This window comes from Neopsephotus bourkii, unplaced genomic scaffold, assembly GCF_033783945.1.
Source record: "Neopsephotus bourkii isolate Nb327-2 ecotype Australia unplaced genomic scaffold, CSIRO-AGI_Nbou_v1 NB_1250, whole genome shotgun sequence".
Classification (NCBI taxonomy): domain Eukaryota; kingdom Metazoa; phylum Chordata; class Aves; order Psittaciformes; family Psittacidae; genus Neopsephotus; species Neopsephotus bourkii.
In genome coordinates, this window is record NW_026901735.1 from 1,870,757 (window position 1) to 1,889,340 (window position 18,584).

Below are 18,584 nucleotides of genomic sequence, written 5' to 3' on the forward strand. Positions count from 1 at the left end.
TCCTGCCACACTGCTGGGGCAGGGGCAGCTTTGTGCTTCCAAGACCTGCCACCCGTTTCCATGCAGTAGGGTTTTGTTAGCTGATTCCATGTTCCCCCTGGTTCCCAGTCAGGTTGAAAGGGTTGGAAAGCAGCATGTCCCTTGTTCTCCATGTCTTTTGGCTAGTGGGCCTCTGTGTACTTCTAAGAACAGGAGGAGGAGGAGGATGTGACTGGAATTGTGCAATCAGTTTACTTTGCATGAGCCAATGAGCTCCCACTAGATAGTAACCAAATGTACGTAGCTAGGCAGGATCCAAACTGCTGACCTGGATGGGAAAGGATCCACAGATGATACCGATTTCTAATGGGCAAGAAGTGCTTGTAAAGCATAAAATAAACTTTTAAACTATTCAACACAATGGCTTTTAGTGCTGAACCAGCGCTGCCCCTCCCACCTCAGAGGGGCTGTGTGTGCCGGTTTGGGTTTGCTCTCTGATGGTCTACTCCTATTTTAGCATATTTTCTTGATAAGGCTGCAGCAGTGTTTTACAGGAAGGCGCTACTACAGAGCTGGAGGAACAATTTGCTGTGGGTAAGAAACTCAATTGAAACCCAAGCAGGGCTGGGTTGCTGTCTGTACTTGAGTTTAAACGAGCCACTGCAAGGTTATGCTGCTTCATACGTATCTAGTGAAGTATCTCTATGTACTGCGATAGGAATACAATGAACGCTAAACAAGACGACAGCAAGGCATCTCTGCCTTGTAGTTTCTTTACAGCTGTCTTAAAACATCTGTTAAAATCTCTTTAGTGTTACTTCTTATTTCACACTCACTTTAACAGGAGACGTCAAACGTGCCACTGTGCTGCCGTGACGGGACAGCTCTCCCTCCCCACAGTCACACGCCACAGAATCGAAGTACTGGAGAATCATCAGTTGGCTGCCTGCTGAATGGGAAGTCAACAACATTAGCTTCATCTGACCGCTTCCACAATTCCTCGAACAAATCCCAGGAGTATTTGTTTTCCTTTTTCCTTGACGTGTAGTGTCCAAAAGTGCCTTTTAAAAGGTAACAGAACCTTCCACCTGCCTCAGAAGTACAGAGTGAATTAACTAGATGCTTTCCTGTCAACAGTGTTGAATTAACCATCATCCTGATGTCTACTGTTCATGTAGGTCCCCAATGATGCAGAAACCAACTACCTCTTCTAAATGACTGAAACATTTTTACCTGAATTTATAGGAATAAATCTGTCTTCTATAAGGCTAATAAAAAAATCGGGGCTTTTGCTAGTCCTGGGAGCTGGTATTTGTCAGGCTACAGTGGAAACCTATGGAGGTGAATTGTAAATACAGACTTCATCATTTAACATAGGGATAAATCTGTTTAGGTCTCTAGAGGCTCCATGTACAGCAAAACCTGGGCTCCTACAGACTTGTCAAAGCCTCAGTGCAGCATTCATTTATGTATTTCCAGCCCTTCCTGTGCTGTGAAGCACTGCACTGACTGTGCAGAGGTTTTGTTACGGTGGAGTTTCTCCATACAACTCATTTCCATTGCCACCTCCCAGTGTTATAAACCCACAACCACACAAGGGAAGGGAAGAGACTGCTGTGAAATTGCTGTAATATCTTTAAATTACATCCTCACATGTCAGTGGTAGCTTCAAATTTTACACTGGTGAATGAATGTAACCCCAAACCAGGCTTCCAAAACCTGGAACCGCCACCAAGCTGGGCATTGGTGTATGAACTGTTTTCCACTGCCACGGAAATAGACACATGAAGCTGAAGGCCTTCCCGTTACAATATTAATTTTGTGGAACTTAAACTTTGCCAGTTCACATCTCGCTGCTCTGGGAAGACACATTCTGTTTAGTCAGGAGACGTTTCCTGCTGTTAGCGTGTGTTCTTTGGATCCTTATTCATCTAAGAACTAGGAAAATGTGTGCTTCCTGAGCTGCCATTTAAACATGGGAGCTTTACAAAACAATAATGATGAAATTGCTCTCCTGAGCACCCTCAGCTTTGCTCTAGCTACAGCTAATGGAGCCTGTTGAATCTGGGTTTGGTTCAACTGGAGCTGAACATAGCCACATCAAAGCCTCTGCACCCCCGCACCGAGAGGGCCCATCTTAAGCAGAGGTAACTTGCAAAAGGTGCTGATGGTGCACCTTACATCAGCCTTGATGCCAATACACCCTTGTCACTCAGAGAAGAGCTTTGGGAACAGCTATTTCTGCATTGCTAATAGGAGCAAAGGACAGCCAGCAAGTGCTTGTGCACCTGAAGCCTAGCAAGTGAGAAATATAAACCAGGTAGAGCTTAAACATGAGACTAGATTCTTCAAGCAATTCTGCTGTGGAAGCTATTTGCCTTTCCACTGAAGACGCACTTAGAGCAGTCAACACACCTGCATAGTAATGGTTAATATTATCAATTGGCTCTTCACCAAGCTAGGGAATGCAGGAGGTCACACTTTCTGTATGGCTCAGCTTCACCTCTGCAGCTATCAGGCTAAGGGGGCTCAGCTCTCCAGGGGCTTTCATCACCACCCCTGCCTTTGGCAGAGTCCCTCTGGAACAAGTCACAGGGCAGAGGCTCAATGCCTTTATTAGTGTATGCAAAGATGAGAAGTTCTGACGAGGGAAGTACCAGATTCAGCCTTTTCCTCCCCAGAAGATGGAAGTGATTGCATAAGCTCTCCCCCCTCCCTTTGAAATGGAGCAAGAACAGTTAAATACAGGATTTTTTTCAGCTTCCTCTTTTTCAGTATTGACACCAGTGGCTAACTCCAACTTCTGGGGGTGAGGAGGAAGAAGGCAGTGAAGGTTCTGTCTGTTCTGTTGGCCCCTGGCTGGAGGTTCAGGTTAGCACTGGAGCAATGCGGTATCAGACAGAGCATCAGACCCAAGCTCCAGCTCCAGCCACAGCCCAGCTCTTCCAGCGAGCGCATTCTCTGTGATGTGCAAATTGTCCCTACCAGTTTCTCTACAGGGTGGAGAATACATCTCTACTCTTTTCATGCTAGCCCCATGAGATCATATTAATATTAAAAAGGGGAATGCCCATCTCTAGAATTACAGCTCAAGACACTTTTCTTTTAAAGATCTGATGCACAAATTAAAAAGATAATTATTGTGGCAGCAAATGAAGCAGTTATGGAGCTGCATTAGCAGTTCCTGCTGCTGGGGTTGTCCGTCTCCGCTACACTAAAGGATTTAACTGACAGAATGGGAGCAAATCAGTGAAATTCTCATTCAAAAAAGGTGCAGCATCAGGTCTCTCAGGAACCAGTTCCCAGCTCTGGAATTATTTATGTGGACAGTAAAGGAGATGGGATGGTGGACATTAATTCCCTGGGTAATTTCCAGGTTTTAGGTGGAATGCCTGTGACAATACATCATCTTCACAACACTTCTATGATTTCTCAGCATCAGCCAACACCAAACAAACAAGAAGTCCCCATCTAAAAATGTCTCATTATGGCTACTGTGGAAAGGGTAAGGTCATGTGCTGACAGATTCCATTTTAATTATCTGGGAAAAAAAAGGGGAACAAGATGGGAGAACCATGTTCAAGAACACTTGAGTGAGTTGATGAAGGATTTGCAGCACAAGTTCCTTCCCCAGCTTACCTGGAAGGAATTGCTTACCCTCAGTGCTGCACAACTGTCAAAATAAGCATATTCATATCCCTCCCAGGTTCAGCTGCAGAATGCTTTGATATCCCTTTGATGAAAGGCTCCATGTGCTGCCGTTTCTCCAGCCAGCATCTTCTTCACATCGGGGTTTGGATGCTATTTAATGCTTATTAGAGGAGAAAAGAGCAGAAAGCAAAGAAGCGAGGAGTGCCTTTTATTAAAGCTAATTTCTGAGGCCAACCCACACGTCCCACTGCTGGCTAAAAGCCTCTTGATACTATTAACTCTGTCTGCTCAAGCCTGCAATAGAGTGTTTAATACAGTATGAAACCTTCTATTAATAGTGGTATAGGCAAGGAGATAACTACTCCTAACATGGAATCTGGGACAGTCTAACTATGTTTTACATCCTTCATATTCCAATTGCAAACAATCCATCTTTTTCCTTAGAAAGTACCCATTTTCCTATCAAAAGCCAATGAGATGGTAATATAAAAGGTCAATTCAGACCCAGGCAATGTGGCCCACGTCCAGAATAGTGGGAATGAAAGAAGTTCACACTGACAAAATAAACACCTTCAGAAGGCTACTTAATACTTCACTCATCACAACTTTGGGTTCTGAATGTTCTTCTTTTTGGTTAGAAATAGGTGCTTTTGAAGTCCTTCGAGTCAAGTGTAACCCAGAAATGGTGCTGTGCAATTGTACTAACACGCTAACATACACTTTGGACCCTGGTGAGCAGAACTACAACCTGACTGGTAACACCAGAGAGAGAGCAAAGCTTGTTACTCACAGTTAACTCCTGTGATAGTTAAAACCTTCCGACTGATCAACACTGTCTAGGGGAGATTTTACATCAGCCTGCTTCCTCTTTATAAATAAATAGGTAAAAGCTGGTCCAGCTTTTGATGTGCGTTTGAAGACAGAATTTCATTGAAGTATTTTAACTACTCAGATGTACAAATAATGGATAGTCTGCACATATTAGAAAATGTCTTGGTAGGAAAGGGCTGCTGCACTATCAGCAAACAGCACAGACCAAATTAACCAGATGATTCATTAAGAACCCAAACCAATGACAGAGCTGGCTTGGAACAGACAGTTACTTCTCTTCAAGACAAACATGTATTTTTCGATGGTAGCTTCAGCCAGTGTCGGATCTCCACATATTGCAGAGCTCAAAGAAGCTCTGAAAATGAAAAAAAAAGCAACAGCATATCAAACACAAGATTAAAAAAAAAAAACAAAAAACCAAAGAAGTGGTTTCTGTACTTCAGTGGCAGTTTCAGAACAGAACAGAGCCTTAAATATCTTATACTTTTAAGAGAAAGTTACATGAATGCTGCTCAGAAGCAAACTGGTAATACAAAGCCACAGTCAAGACCTGCAAACTAATTTGACTCCAGCTCAGTTTCCAGCTTCTTTCCTTCTCCCCTCCCAGTCTGGTTCCAGCATCTTCAGGTTTGTGGTTCAAAAGCACGTGAGATCACGCACTGCCAGTCACCTGGGTGCAGGCGGATTGTCGACAATGCAAAGGGTGAGAAGACAACCTCGGGCTTCAAGTACAGCGAGAACAGAGATACATGGCAACAACCCAGCCTGGATGTCACACATCACATAAACACCCATAAGGGTTGCAAATGGGAAACTTTCATAGTCCTGCTGCCGAGACTAAAGAATGATTTCAAGCAGTGACACCATCTCAAATCCAGAAATTATCATGAATTCAAAGCTTTTTCCCTGAGTAATAGCATTTCTGAGGATCCAAGAGGCAACTTTAACATATAAATAAGCTCTAAATACACAGATATAAAGAGCCTAGGAACCGAACAGGTCAATAATTACAGCAAGAATGAGGCAACTATGCACCTCTGAAAAGTCCCCTTGCATTTGTTCTCACTTTCTAGGCTCTTAACACCTTTAATACATCTAGCCTAACATTTCTAACTGTTGCACCACAACTTGGACTCGTCAAAAGGGACTGTAGTGATAGGACAAGGGGTAATGAGTTCAAACTTAAACAGGGGAAGTTTAGGCTAGATATAAGGAGGAAGTTCTTTACTGCAAGGGTGGTGAGGCACTGGAATGGGTTGCCCAAGGAAGTTGTGAATGCTCCATCCCTCTCAGTGTCAAGGCCAGGTTGGATGGAGTCTTGGGTGCCATGGCTTACTGTGAGGTGTCCCTGCCCATGGCAGGGGCATTGGGACTAGATGACCTTAATGCCCTTTCCAACCCAAACAATTCTATGATTGTAACTGTGTTAAAAGGAGGATGTTACCACACTATCAGTGAGGTGATTTAAATATCCAATAACAGTATGTGATGATACCAAACTCTATGTGGTTGCCCTTTGATTTCTAATACTTGAGTTAAACGGATTAGGAGGAGAGGAAGAAAAAAGGAATCATCAGAATCCCAAACTCTTCACAGTAATAATTTGGGGCATACTTGCTCAAGACCATCCACAGTGTTCACAGATATAATCACTGCATTCACTTGCTTGAAAAATCAAGCATAAGGTCTTCTTCTTAACCACAACAAAATAGAAGTAAATGATTTTACAAACTTAATCTGTGTCTGTTACTGCATAATCATCCAAACCTCTCCTGTAGGTATGTGTTACAACCAAGAGCATCATTACAAAGATCCAAGTAAAAGCAAAGGAGAAATAATGGTAATTTAAAATTGCAGTCTGGAATATGTGCTTCTAGCATTTTTTATCAGTTATTTTACAGTAAGAACTTAAAGAAGCTCCCCAGAAAATCTATGCTAAGACCTTAATATACACTATCACGTTATCTTATTTTAAATAGAATCATAGAATGGTTAAGTTTACTCTTATTTTTCTGATAAATTCTTAATTAAATGTCCTTATATCTCAAAATTTTAAGTCCATCAAAAAGTTGCTTTTTACTCTCTTCCTGGCCCAGGATCTCAAGCCCATGGAAGAGACAACAGCAAACATACCTCAGGCTATACTGCCTCCAAACCCAGGTTCATTTGCAGCCTCGGTTTTGCTGTTACTAAGAAAGTCCTTTCTGCAGAGCCTGAAGACTAGTAAGCAGGAGCAACCTGACTGCAAACCCTGTGAGATACATCATGCAAACAGGCTGAAATTAAAAAGAGAAAATGTCTTCTGGAAGGCATGCAGAACCTTTTTTACTTACAGCAAAATAAGAAAGTATTTACAGCAGAAAGGTGCTGTTCCATTAGCAGTGTCTTGCTGTCAACTGCCGAGCTGCTAACTGTTAAGGACCTGCATTGCACTACCAACTCGAAACGCTTGTGGATGTGAATATCCTTCTGAAACTAAATGAGGATATGTCAGTAGGATTGTCCAAAATTGCTTCACGTAAAGTATCTGTGGTCACAATGATTTGAAGAGAATGATAAAATTGCTTATAATTTTATTCTAAATTATAAAAAGATAAGCATAAAATGAAAAGTTACATTTCCTTAGGTAATTCACATATATGTTACAAAAGCAGTATGAAAAAACACTGTGCAATTAAAAATTACCTCTATCTTACAGTAACAAGTTTACATATAAAGACCTCTTCCCAACAGCAAGGTCTGCACATCCATGTGACTGCATATATAAAACAACATTCGTTTCTCCAAAGGCTGAATGCACGATCAGTTGTATCCACAGCCTGGGCTAGGAATAAACATTCACATCAAAACTGCACAAGCAGAAACTGTCGTTATTTTGAAACCCTGCTGAAAAGTACTAGCAACATTCAATCCTGGTTAAAGTTTTATCTGAAATGAGCTCAGTTTGTCTTACTTGTAAAGATCATGTGAATAAACATCAACCTAATGCAGAGAGAAAGGAAGAATTAATTTTTACTAAAACAGTGTCCTGAAACAAGCAAAACACTGAATCACTGCAGCTGCTAACAGATCACAAAAGTGGATTTAACTTTGGCTGTCATCAGCTGATACGACTTTTTAACAGTACTGAAACATACACACATCTAAAATTTTGCTTCGTAAATATTACTGTGTAAGAGATTTTTCTTTCTATAAATACTACCCTCATTCGTACAATATTAATGTCTAATCCCTAAAGAATTACCTTCATTAGAATTAAGACTAAGATACTCAGTTACCTAAATTTTCTTTAACAGTTTTATCTCATTTTTACTGCGTATTTTGATTATTTTTGTTTTGAATTGCTTCCTACATTTTGCATATCCTTTCCAAACACAAGCTTGGCTGTCCACCCACGCTGTCAAGGTAGTATTTCAGACTTTATGACTTTTTAAGCCTTCGGAGTTTTAACTTCCTGAGACCATTTTCAACTTCTTTTTTCCTTTTCTGGCTAAGCTTCTCTGAGGGCACAGGCTGCAGCTCTATACATGATGGTGGCATCACATCTTCAGGGGTTGAGGTTGGCTCATTTTGGCTTGTCTGTGCTATACTGCTCCTCACAGAAAGAGGCTGGGAGAGGTTTTTCCTCAGTGACTCCTCATCAGATGCAGCCTTTGTCATGTCTCGCTTAGAAAACAACCCAGAATTAAGTGGGGTCTCCTCCTCCAAGAATGGACCTAAACAACCATCATCACGCTTACTCATCCCTGTATTGCTAGGAATTAAAGGAGTCCCTTCAGAGGATACTTTTCCAAAATGCTCCAGCTTTTCTTCTGGAGCACAGGTCTTTTGTTGAGCCTGTGTTTTGGTCACTTTTTGACTTTCCTTTGGACCTAGCAGTGCTGACTCAGAGCTACAAGGAGGGTTCTCGCTCAGAAGACTCAACTCGAACCACTCCACAGAGTGAGGTTTTTGCTGGCTGCTAACACCATCTGTCTGTCTCTGATTAATATAATTTTCCAGCTCTAAAACAGGAAGCTCGAAGTTGCTCTCAATTGTATTTGTGCAGTCCTTTAGCAGTCCTGGACTCCTCCTACCCGTCACTTTAGATTGAGGGCTGAGAGAAGTCTGACGGTCAGTCTTTCTGTTCCCCGTCTGCGAGTCCACTGAGCCAAGGGACACCTTGGAGTCCTTGCTGATCTGAGGTTTGCTTGTGTTACTTTTCTTTAGGTTTGTCCTTTTCACGCTGCAATAAAAAGGAATTTTGTTCTTAATTTTCAATCTTCCCTTCTTACAGCCTCTGAAGCACCACTAGGACAACCCTCTTTCCAAACATGGAAAAATCTCCTGTATATCATCTTGACAAGCAATAATGTTTGTCTAGTGTGGATAATATCAAGTGTTATCCATCTGATTTTCCACTGCACTAGGGGAACCCTATTTATTAATGACTAAGCCAGGAAGGAGTTCGCATTCTATTCCAAGAGGCAGAACTAGATTCATTACAGATGTTAAAGGTCAACACAGCATAAGTATATTGAATTCCTTCCCAAACTGGCTAGATAAAATAGCATTTCATAAGTGCCTGAACGATTTCAAACCATTCCCATATATTCAGATGCATAATGTGTATCTAAAGAATACAGGGGGGCAGGCAGGGAGAGGCAGTATGTGCCTCTCTCTCTGTGAGAATTTCTAATCCCTGTTTTAGAATGTTCCTCAGGAATTTTTCCCAGGCTATTTCAAAGCATTACTTTAAAGTTAACCACTACTCATCTAGTATCAAGCCCGTTCATCTGCAAGGACTTAGGTAATGCAAGTAGATGATATTCTAAAAGGAATTATATAGGAAAATGGGATCACAAGGGACCTGATGGAGTGTCAGCACATAAACACTCCTCAGCAGTGTGTTACCTGTGTATCTACATTTCTCACAGGCTGTAATATTAACTTTATGCACAAGTCCTGAAGCTGTATTTTCAGTCTACAGATATTACTACACATTAACCCAGGCTGAGACCACTCTCTGCTGCTCTGCTGCTGCTGAACAGCGTATCTAACTCATCTAAAAGAGGACTCTTGTGAGTCAGGCAAAGCTGGCATACCTCCAAATCTAATCTCATTTCTAAAGACAACACAGATGAGACAACATAGGTAAAAAGAAAAGCTGCCAGGGTTCACAGCAAATCCCTGATCCTGTAGTTGATTTGGGGCTACTGGCAACTTGCACAGAAATAGCATCCTGGTACAGCAGAGGACCAGTGCAATGTTCAGCTGATCAATTAACTCTGCCCATCCACTACACCAGGGACACCTTTTAACTGTGAGCAAAGATCCAGACTAGTACCATGGTACAGTGCAGACTGTCACAATGAGCAAAAAAATATATCTGCAAAGTGTTTTGCACCAGATTCAAACATCACATATTTATTTTGGCTCAGGGCTTCATTCAAGGAAAAAAACACCCTGTTTTGATTCTGCCTAGCGCTATGTGAGATATCTATGTGGGTTGTAATAGCTTTTTTCATGCCATACAAAACAACAATGATCATTTTATGTGCTCATCCACACCGGAGTAAGTAGTCTCTTAGTAATCTGAAAAAATATTTTGTAAAGGAGATCATATTATCTGAAATTGTATTACATGGGCTAGATTCTATTTATCCAAATTTTACCAGACTATAAATTTAACACCTTAGAAAGAAGAGTGACATACATTTCTTTCAAGATGCCCAGCTTTATTTGTTCATTCAGACTAATCTCCACCTTCTTGTTCTCAGCAGATTCAGTAAAATATTCAGACGTCCCATTGGAAAGTTCTTCTTTCTGCTCCAAAAGAAAACACAGGTTTAAAACATGACACACCAAGCTATGATTATTCAACATAAAGCTCCATTTCTAATACTAAGACTTACAGATGTTCTTTCTTATTTTGATCTGAGCAGTCTAAGAGAATTATTTTTCATCTTTTAATATTGGGGTGTCTAGTAAGTTCCCTCCCCTGTCAGACTCCCAACAAACGTATTTCATATGCTAAATTATCCCGCAAACAAACAAGACTGTAATGTAAAGGATGTAGCTTTCCAAACCCTCTGAGGAAACTGTTGGCAAATATTTGACATCTTTGTGGCTCAAACTGTGACAAATGCCAGGAATCTCTCTTGCAGACAGGAGCATGTTTGTCAGCTTTTTTTCTGAAGAGACTGACTGGCGCAGTGGTCTATACACTTATTCTCAGAAGAATTCCCATGATTTTCCATACTTACAAAAAAATAGGCAGAGTTTATTTACACATCTCAGGAGGCAAGGGTTAAAACTTCTAATACTAACTTTCAAATGCTCACAGCTTGGAGTGGTTGGCTACTACAGGACAACAAGAGAATTCTTTCTGGTCTCAGCTAACAGCAGCACCATGGTTTTACACAATATGAGATCGAGGCAAGAGGGAGGGAAGGAAAATGCTCTTTTTCTTCAAGCTGTGAGTGTTTCCTTTCACAATGAAACAATCTCAGTCAGAGCAGGGCCAGTTTCCGACTTCAGTATTAAAAACTATATACTCAAATAAAAGTACTACTTCAGAGGCTATGGAGAGAAAAAAATGTGGCAGCATTAGAGAAGGGGCTTTGTGCATCTCCTTTTCTTGATATCGCTCTTCTCCATCAGCCTGCATGACGCAACTTCTGACTGGAGCTCATCAAATGGAGGCAGTGCTTATTTATACCCTTGCTCCACACTGTGAAGCTGGCACATGAACCAGATGGCACAAAAGAAGCGAAGGAAGTAGAGAAAGACTGCAGAGGCACAAGACCAAAGCACGTACATGACCGCTGCCTGGAACACCTCTAAACCTGTCACTTAAAGGCACTGAAGCCCTGCCCATTTTTATCTGTATTTCTGTTTTAAAGGAGAGGGGATAAACCTCACTGCTCTTTCCAGAAGACTAAGCCAGTCAAAACAACTTCCTGTTTTCTAAGCAGAAAAAGGGTAGTCAGGCAATGAAATCAAGCTATTTTGACAGTTTCAGAAAGACCTTATTACAGCTATTCTCAGCCATCCTTTGAGGCAAATTATGCAGACGTCTTTGTGTGTATTGATAGATGCAAGTTCTGTCCACTAATGGCGCAACATGTGTTTATAGCAGGCAGAAAACACATGGGACATACATGCAGTGTGATTTCAACCTCAGAAATCAAGCCTAACTAGTTTATTCTGAGGGATTAATTGCTGCTTCTATTTTAGTTAATGGTATGGGCTCCCCTAATTTGACTAAATACGTTTTCATCATATTTTGTAAACTATTCAAAAAAGGAGCATCATTAAGTACTTGAGAGCTCTGCTAATTTTAAGAGAAGACACTCTTAACTGTAACAACTGTAGAAACTATTTGAATTTCCAGTAACATTCGCACAACTCAGCCTGAAGGATCTTGCACAATCCTGCTGCAAAGCAGCTGGAGAGCACTCTTACTTAGCCAGAGAACAGGAGAAGCATTTGAGTTTCTGCTTTATGGTAACCAGTAAGTCTAATTCTACTAAATCTTCTTCAAGTCTCCACACAGGGGATCATGATAGGATTGCCACTCCACTAAGGCAACTCTGGTACATGTGGTAAGCAATGTGATGTACAAAATCCAGAGGGCTGGGGACAGCTCCTGTCCACAGGTACTCACTATTGCAGATAAGGAAGAAACCTCAGTTCTAACTTGCATCTGATTATGAACAGTGCATGATTGTTGCCCGGAGTGTACCGTCATGCCAGGGTGTCAAGAACAGACCCTGGAGGATACAAAGATGACGAAGCTCTGTCACTTGTGAGTTGAGTCAGACTGGAGTTAATGGTCCAGAGTTGTAGGGTAACACATTCCGACTACGCCATCATCAACCTTTTATTTTGGTTTCAAGTAACTTATCGCATAAAGCAGTGACAGAAAAGGGTTAAGGCATTAAAAAAATTAAAAATCAAAATGATTTATATGTGAAACACTTCTGAACATGCCCTCTAAGTACAGTAGATTTTCCCCTCGGAACCACACCCTGTAAGTGCTGTATTTTGAGAGCTGAACAATTAACATAAGGCATATGAGTCAGTCTTTGAAAGACTCTGTGGGAACCAGAGAGCCTTTTGCTATTAGGAGTGATGTAAACTCCCTAAGGCTGGAATAAGTCCACAATAGAAGGCAGAGAGAGTCATAAATAACAACAATGGGCACCCCATATACTACTAAGACACTCAGCCATTATTGGTGATACTTCCTTTATTTTCTTTATTAGACTTAATAATTTTAGTTAATTAAAAAAAATAAAACAACACTGCCTGTTTTGGGAATACTATTTATTTCCTATGGGAACTTTGGGACTTGTCAAAGAAAGAAAAAAAAAAAGCTAATCTGCTCCCATCCTGTCTAGTAATCCCAAATTCCTTTTAGGCAGTGAAATAATTAAAGAAAAATATTCTAGGCATAAAAAGGAGGACAGCAGAAGCAGACATCATATAAACAATGACACCATGACAGAGAAAAACGTCAAAGCCCCGCCAGACTTGTGACTTGACTCTGAAAGAGCTGCGGGGAGGTGGGATCGCTGCTAACAAATTAAAACCACATTTCTTGGCAAATTGTTAAAGACAGACATATTTACATTTGTATAGAGACTGGGTGGGCACAAAAGATTAAAATGCTTCTTTAGCCCTTGAACTGCCAAGTTCTATTAGAAATATGTGCTCTTAAAATCCTAGGGTAAGCTCGGTCCTTTTTGTCACTAAGACTCAGCAAAGAAGCGCCTCCAGAAATGGAGGTTGTTACAAAGTCTTACTGCTCTACCTGCTCATAACACTGGCCTCTCAAAACCTGCATTTAAGATCTTTAGTACTTATCCAAAGAGTTGTCTGGGAGAAAAGTAAAAACCTTTATTAAGACCTAGAGAAAAACTTTATTCTTTTACTATCTTACTCAACTTACTGTCTCACTCAAAATGAAGAAACCCTCAAAACGTAAAAGCAGTGACTGCCATCTGCAGCTCTCTCCAAGGCAGCTGAATTCAGCAACACAGCATTAAATACCTGGAAAAGAATTACTCGTGGATGTGGCACTTGTGAAGAATCCTTACAACTCCTTATCATGAAGGATCATAGAATGGTTAGGAGAGGGAGAGTCTTGTCTTTCCACTAATACTCATGCAATATTGGTTTTAATGTCTTTTTCAGTCTAATGTTTGGGATGCTGGGTTGAAAGAAAACTTTCCAAAGTGACCAATGCTGCCACCTTTCCCACCTCCCCTTTAGTTCCATACTTTCCAGCTGTCTCTTGCTCTTCTCAGGGTAACAGTTGCACATGCTTCTGTACCAGTAAAGTAACACTAACAGATAATTAAATCTCGTGTCTGGTTAACAAAAAAAACCAACCCCAACAAAACACAATAAACACACATTGTTTCTGAATTGCATTTATCAATGTGGCCCAACTTGCTCATCAAAAACACTTAATAGGAAACATCAGTGGGTCCAATAAATCAAATATACTGTTGGAGTGGCAGTGGGAGGGAACTCTCAATACAATAATGTAGACAAAGCAATGAAATAAATTATTATCTCAGCACACACAAGTGAGTAAAATTAGCACAATGAATCAGAGAGAAACGCTTATTTAGAGGAACTTTATGTAAGCTTGTAATTGCATGGCTTCTTTTAATGTCACTCTGAGCTCCACCATCTAAGATAGCCTCTAGGTTTCAGAACAGTTCTAAGAGATGACTGGCAGATCAGAGAGGTCAGACAGGACTCTTTCCAATCTGATAAACAGAAAACAGCTCCTAAAGCAAGTGAGGAGCTTGGCAGGGAAGGACGAATCAGATACCATAAATCTAACTGATACAAAATTGACAGAGGCAGGACTTTGGGTTTAGTCTTTGCCCTCTCTCATCCCACATGAAGGAAAAGCCTCCCACAACTTCATGATGCAAATTTTTCTGCGTTTCCAGTGTAGTGATGCATCTGTCCTAGCAATTCTACTTATGAACTCCTACCACATCATAAAACATCCATAGATGTTTTCCAAGAACAGAAATACTGATACTATTCTCACCCTGAAATACAGTTCTTTGATTGGACTTGCAGAATATTGCTCTACAGTTTAAAGTCGACTGTTCTGCTCTGTATGTCAGTAAGTTCCAGTAAAAAGCATTAAGGATCATTCCATGTTACACATGGGAGTACTGATTTTTCATTTGAAATAGGTAATTTCAAGGAATGCTGGTTGTTTAAAAGTACCATTCTTTCCAAGACTGAAATTTAAGAAATAACCAAAGAAAAATGCATCTTCCTGGCAAGGAGCAAAACTGTACAACCTACCCACGGCCTAGCACAGAAAGGAAAATCTCCTGGATCACAGGCTTCATTATCTAGTACCAAAATTCACTTTGATTTAACACCATGGATCTTAACTATTAAGATTTTGCTTGTCAAGAGTCCCTATGATCTGTACTATTTAGCCCAAGAGTTGGCCCAATCTGCTAAAGCCTCTGAAATACACATTCCACTCTCTCCTTTCTCAAACTACAAGGTGTGAACCCGGGTTTCTCACTCAATACATAAGTCTTGGCAATTCCAAACATTCCAAAGGTCCCCAAAGCATCATCAGATTAGCTTAAAGCATCTGAGTTCTATGAGGAAAATGCTTGCTTTCGAAGTATTTTGTTTGGAATTTAATTGGGAAATTCAAAGTTCTCTGGGTTTGCACTTGAACACTTGCTAGATAACAGAAAATGGGAAAATAAGCTGTAAATGGCATAAACCAAATAAATCGTGGTACTGCATGGAAAAATTAAAGTTGCAAGTAGACCATTGTTAATATTGATACATGTCTGAAACGCAGATATCAAGAACATCCATTAACACTTTCTATAGCTACAGAAGGTGCTTCTGAAACAAATGACTATTTACATACTGAGAAGCACGTGATACATGCTCTGTGTATTTGCTTCAAGGCAAAAAGCCTTAAAATTAATGTTAAGTAATTAAGCTATTAATCATTGTGATTTTATATGCTGATGCTACAAGACTCGGATTCTATCTTCAGAGAAAGTGTCCACTGATAAGAAACAGAAGCAGAAGCAATAGCTTTGCAACCAAAATAACTTCTCTCAATGACACTGAAGAAAAATGTAAAGCATATTAATGATGAATCTTCAGGTTTTTAAGAAAAACAAGGTCTAGCCTTTCCCATCAATTTTAAGGTTCCGCTTCTAGCAGTTATAAAAGAGGACATGTAAGACATACATGTGTTATACTTCAAAGACTCCTTTGTAGAATAAGGTAATAATTTTATGTGGAGCTCAATCCCTTTATCCGACTTACAAACCATAAGGAAAGGAATCTACTACTAGGCTGTCCCTAGTAGCTGAAAAAACAAGGCACTCCTGTAATCCTGTACTACAGCTTTTAACAGTCTGACATGAGGATCCCCTATCTACCTACCAAATCTAAAGGGTATCAGAGCCAACAAGCAGAGACATCGAAACACCTACCAGTTACAGTGGAGTACAATTTGTATTTATCCTTCCAGATGGGCTATACGACATACCAGAATACTACTTCGAGTACATAATGCATACAAAAACATGATTCATATACTTCAGACTCAATTGTTACAGAAAAATGTGAAAAAAAGAGCACATCAATTTTAAAACCAACTGTTCTCTTTACACAATCACAGTAGTGTTTCACATCTGTAGGAGATCTTGGAAAGAATAATTAATACTCTTGATCTTGCTGGTTATACAGAAGCAAAATATGTAAAATAGGCAGAACTGCACAGCCCAGGAGACAATCACTGTTCAACAATTCAGTCAATGTTTTAGCTTAGTTTCCAAACCAAACACCACCACCCTAAAAATCCCCAACATTTCTGGGCTCACACTGGGGATCTGTCCCTCCAAATAATTTCAGATCATGACAAACTGTTCAGAAATTCTTCTGGTGAACTTTATTTTATCCTCCCATATTTCAGCTTACTGTCCAGTCAAGTTATGAAATTCCTATTAGTTCTAACAGATTTCTGCAGTAGGTTAAGGTAGAGAGATGGCTCTTTCAAGCCATTACAAACAACCCTCAAATACTCTTCCCCAACAGGAACATAGAGAATTATTATCAAATAATGAAGTAATGAATACGTTTTAGGTCCCAGAGTCATCAAGATCTCACAGATGCATAGCAGCTAAATCAAACCTTTAGCTCGCTGCAGCTCTAACCATTATCACTGCCAGCTTTCTACCATGCCTCTTTGCTGGAGGTGCCTGTCCTCTCAAAGTCTGCAGAAAACATCGTTCAGTGCAAAGCCTGGGATCTCAGCTCACATCCGCATTAACCACCAGCATAAAATGTGACAGCAAGAGAGTGAGAGGGGAGAGGAAAATAGGGAGGTGAAAGGATGATGACAGGTGATAATATCTTAAATTACCACAAGGCTTTGACAAATGAGATCTTGTGAATGCTGCTAAGTAGTTACATTTAAATCAACTGAAGCACTCATACAAGAAGCAACTACCAAAATCAGTAAAAGATTACCCAATTTGTCCTTACTTTTTGAAGATTGCTTCATATGGAAATAATTTGATGTGCTTAATCATTTATAGCGCAGTTCCAGGACCTTCTGTATTTCTGCTATCCTTCATTTGGATTTTGCACAATGAGAGGTACATAGTCTTCTACTGAAGAGGTATTCAACTTACTTACTGGCTTTAAGACAATTTAAGTATTACTTTTAATTTCATTCCCTATATACTCTAATATTCTGTCTGCTTTTCAGATAAATAATACTATGGAGCACAGATTTCTCAAAGCACTCCTTGTAGCAATATCTTGGCCTTTTCCCAGACAGCCCACAGTTAATGCACTTAGTGCTGTGCATGAACACTGGAATTGCTCTTTTCGGTGAAAATACTGTGCATTTCTCAACAGATTATTTTCATCTACAGTCCTAATGCCCCTATACCCAGCTTTGTGAGGTTTCTCTGAAATTCTCCACAGCCTTTCTCCAGTCTTGACTAATTGAAGTAATTATGTCAGATTTCATTTCATCATTTGTCCACCTCTCGGGATCATTAATGTAACAAACAGCAGACAGCTATTAGACTTTTACCATGCAGAAAATAAATCAGTCAGTTTGTAGGCTATAAGAAGAAACTACGGCAAGTTCAGACAAATTTCACTGAGGCAATTCACAGCATTACTGCTCTCAGGTATCCTCCCTCTCCTTTTGCGGGAGGTTCCTACCCCCACTGCTGTTGGCAGAAGGGAGCACACACAAACCCCAGCTGCTCCCACCCGCAATTCAATGCACTAGCTTAAAATCCAGGGAAGTTTGGTTTGCATGAATCCACAAGACTCTGATATGCAGCAAGATGAGATGCAGGCACACAGCCCTTTTGGCAAACTCTGCTATAGGAGGGGTAATCTCCAAGGCGAAGAGGCAGACAGCTGGGACAAAAGGGAATACTATAAAACTGCCATAGCTTTCTTCTTTATGACCAAGTCAAAGATGTTAGTATCATTAATTTGTGATGTAGTTTCTCAGCCAGAGCAGGCTCATGATTCAAGCTAATTGAAAGCTAGCCTAACATTGAAAGGGAAGTCTCAACCTTACCCAACACATGGTCCTGACAAGCCTCTGTAGCAACACTAGCAGCTGCACAGCGAGAGCCTGACCAAACGGATCCACCTGAAAGCTAACCATGAAAAACAACAAAATAACTCCAAACAACAAAAAACTTCACCTTGTTTTCAGAGGGGTCAAGGAATTAACCCAGCTCCCCACACATGCCAGCACTGACAGACACAAGAATGCTTGGGTAAGAGAAGGCAGGAGGGCCTGCATGTTTCAGCATCATCAGTCTTGCATCAGCTTGACCAGAAACGTGAAAGATGAATAGAAAAACATGACAGAAGCATGTCAAAAGTGAAAACTCACCAAAGAGAAAAGCAGTTCTTTACCTGTTTCACTATGTGGTATTTAAATAAGAGTTCCCAACTACCTCTTTTCCAGGAAGCAGTGAACCCTGTTCATACAGTTACCAAACTACAGCTTAATATTGTCTTCTTTAGCTAAGCTTCCTATAATGATGGAAAAGAATTAAGCATGAATTATCTGAAAA

General features: G+C 40.5%; 1 protein-coding gene and 1 long non-coding RNA gene across 5 annotated transcripts in view; both read right to left on the reverse strand.

Annotated features, from left to right (window-relative positions):
• Window positions 1-285: 285 nt before the first annotated feature.
• On the reverse strand, window positions 286-6,900 carry LOC133218404 (uncharacterized). Its single transcript, XR_009727145.1, has 3 exons — window positions 6,595-6,900; window positions 3,637-3,790; window positions 286-928 (listed from the first exon to the last, which is right to left on the reverse strand). It is a non-coding gene; the product is annotated as an uncharacterized LOC133218404 (long non-coding RNA).
• A 22-nt stretch (window positions 6,901-6,922) lies between these two features.
• SLX4IP (SLX4 interacting protein) overlaps window positions 6,923-18,584 on the reverse strand; it is a 79,274-nt gene continuing 67,612 nt past the window's right edge. Inside the window, exons 7-8 of one of the 4 annotated variants that reach the window (XM_061364778.1) lie at window positions 10,157-10,269; window positions 6,923-8,686 (exon numbers count right to left, since the gene is read on the reverse strand). In XM_061364778.1, the coding sequence (XP_061220762.1) occupies window positions 7,882-8,686; window positions 10,157-10,269 (918 nt within the window). In that variant the 3' untranslated portion in view covers window positions 6,923-7,881. The remainder of the gene's footprint in view (window positions 8,687-10,156; window positions 10,270-18,584) is intronic. The other 3 variants (XM_061364777.1, XM_061364776.1, XM_061364775.1) reach the window with 3 other exon arrangements.